The following is a 1,085-nucleotide window of genomic DNA, read 5'->3' as shown; positions in this document are numbered from 1 at the left end:
ACTGATAGATATCATCCTTTCAAGTGTATTTGAGGATTTCTATGGATTTCCATTATTTCTATTCCCTAAAACAGACTTTTTAATTTTGACAGCATTCACTGATAGGAGAGAAAAGTAAAATCACTCTATCTTTAATTTGTTTGGTCTTTACCCCATAAATGATGGGGTTTAGCATAGGGGGCACCACCACATAGAGACTGGCCACGAGGATGTGAATGTGGTGAGGGATGGTTTTACCTCCAAAGCGATGGGCAAGAAATGAGAAGAATGCTGGAGTGTAGAACATAAGTATGACACAGATGTGACAGCCGCATGTACTAAGGGCCTTGAATCTGGCAGCCCAGGAAGGTACCTGAAACACTGCCTGAAGGATCATTGTGTAGGACATAATGATAAGCACTATATCCAGTCCAGTAGAGAGTAAGGCCACAATGAGACCATAAATGATGTTGATGTTGATATTGTCACATGCCAATCTGGCAATGCCCATGTGCTCACAGTAAGAATGGGGAATGATGTTTCTCCCACAGTATGTAAGTCGGTATACCAGGAAGATGAATGGACAGCAGATGAAAAAGCTCCTGACCACAGCTGCTATGCCAATCTTCCTGATGGCTGATGAGGTTAAAATGGTGGTGTATCTCAGTGGGCAACAAATGGCCACATAGCGGTCAAATGCCATAGCCAGGAGAATAGCAGATTCTGCCACAAAGATGAAATGTATGAAGAACATCTGAGATGCACAGCTACCAAAGGATATATCCGTGGAGTGGAACCAGAAGATAGCCAGCATCTTAGGAGCTGCAGCTGTGGAGAGCAGGATGTCTGCTGAGGCCAGCATGGTTAGGAAGAGATACATGGGCTCATGGAGACTGCGCTCAGCCATGATCAAGAAAATCAAGAAGAGATTGCCCACAACAGCCACAATGTACATAGAAGAAAAAGGGATGGAGATCCAGGTATGCAAGCCTTCCAGCCCTGGGATTCCCATCAGGACATACCACACATCCTGGGGATTAGTGCGATTATGACAAAAAGGAGCCATGTGTACATTTTATTCCAGGCCTAGTGCCATTAATGAAAGG

General features: G+C 44.3%; 1 protein-coding gene across 1 annotated transcript; it reads right to left on the bottom strand.

The window, feature by feature from the left end:
- On the bottom strand, positions 1–1,085 carry LOC108288270 (olfactory receptor 52Z1). The gene has a single exon (XM_017507155.2). The coding sequence runs from the start codon at positions 1,043–1,045 to the stop codon at positions 80–82; it is 966 nt and encodes a 321-aa protein (XP_017362644.2). The 5' UTR covers positions 1,046–1,085; the 3' UTR covers positions 1–79.

The sequence above is a fragment of the Cebus imitator genome, unplaced genomic scaffold (genome assembly GCF_001604975.1).
Source record: "Cebus imitator isolate Cc_AM_T3 unplaced genomic scaffold, Cebus_imitator-1.0 Scaffold370, whole genome shotgun sequence".
NCBI lineage: Eukaryota > Metazoa > Chordata > Mammalia > Primates > Cebidae > Cebus > Cebus imitator.
Note: the sequence above shows the minus strand (reverse complement) of the source record. Positions and strands in the feature narration are given on the sequence as shown.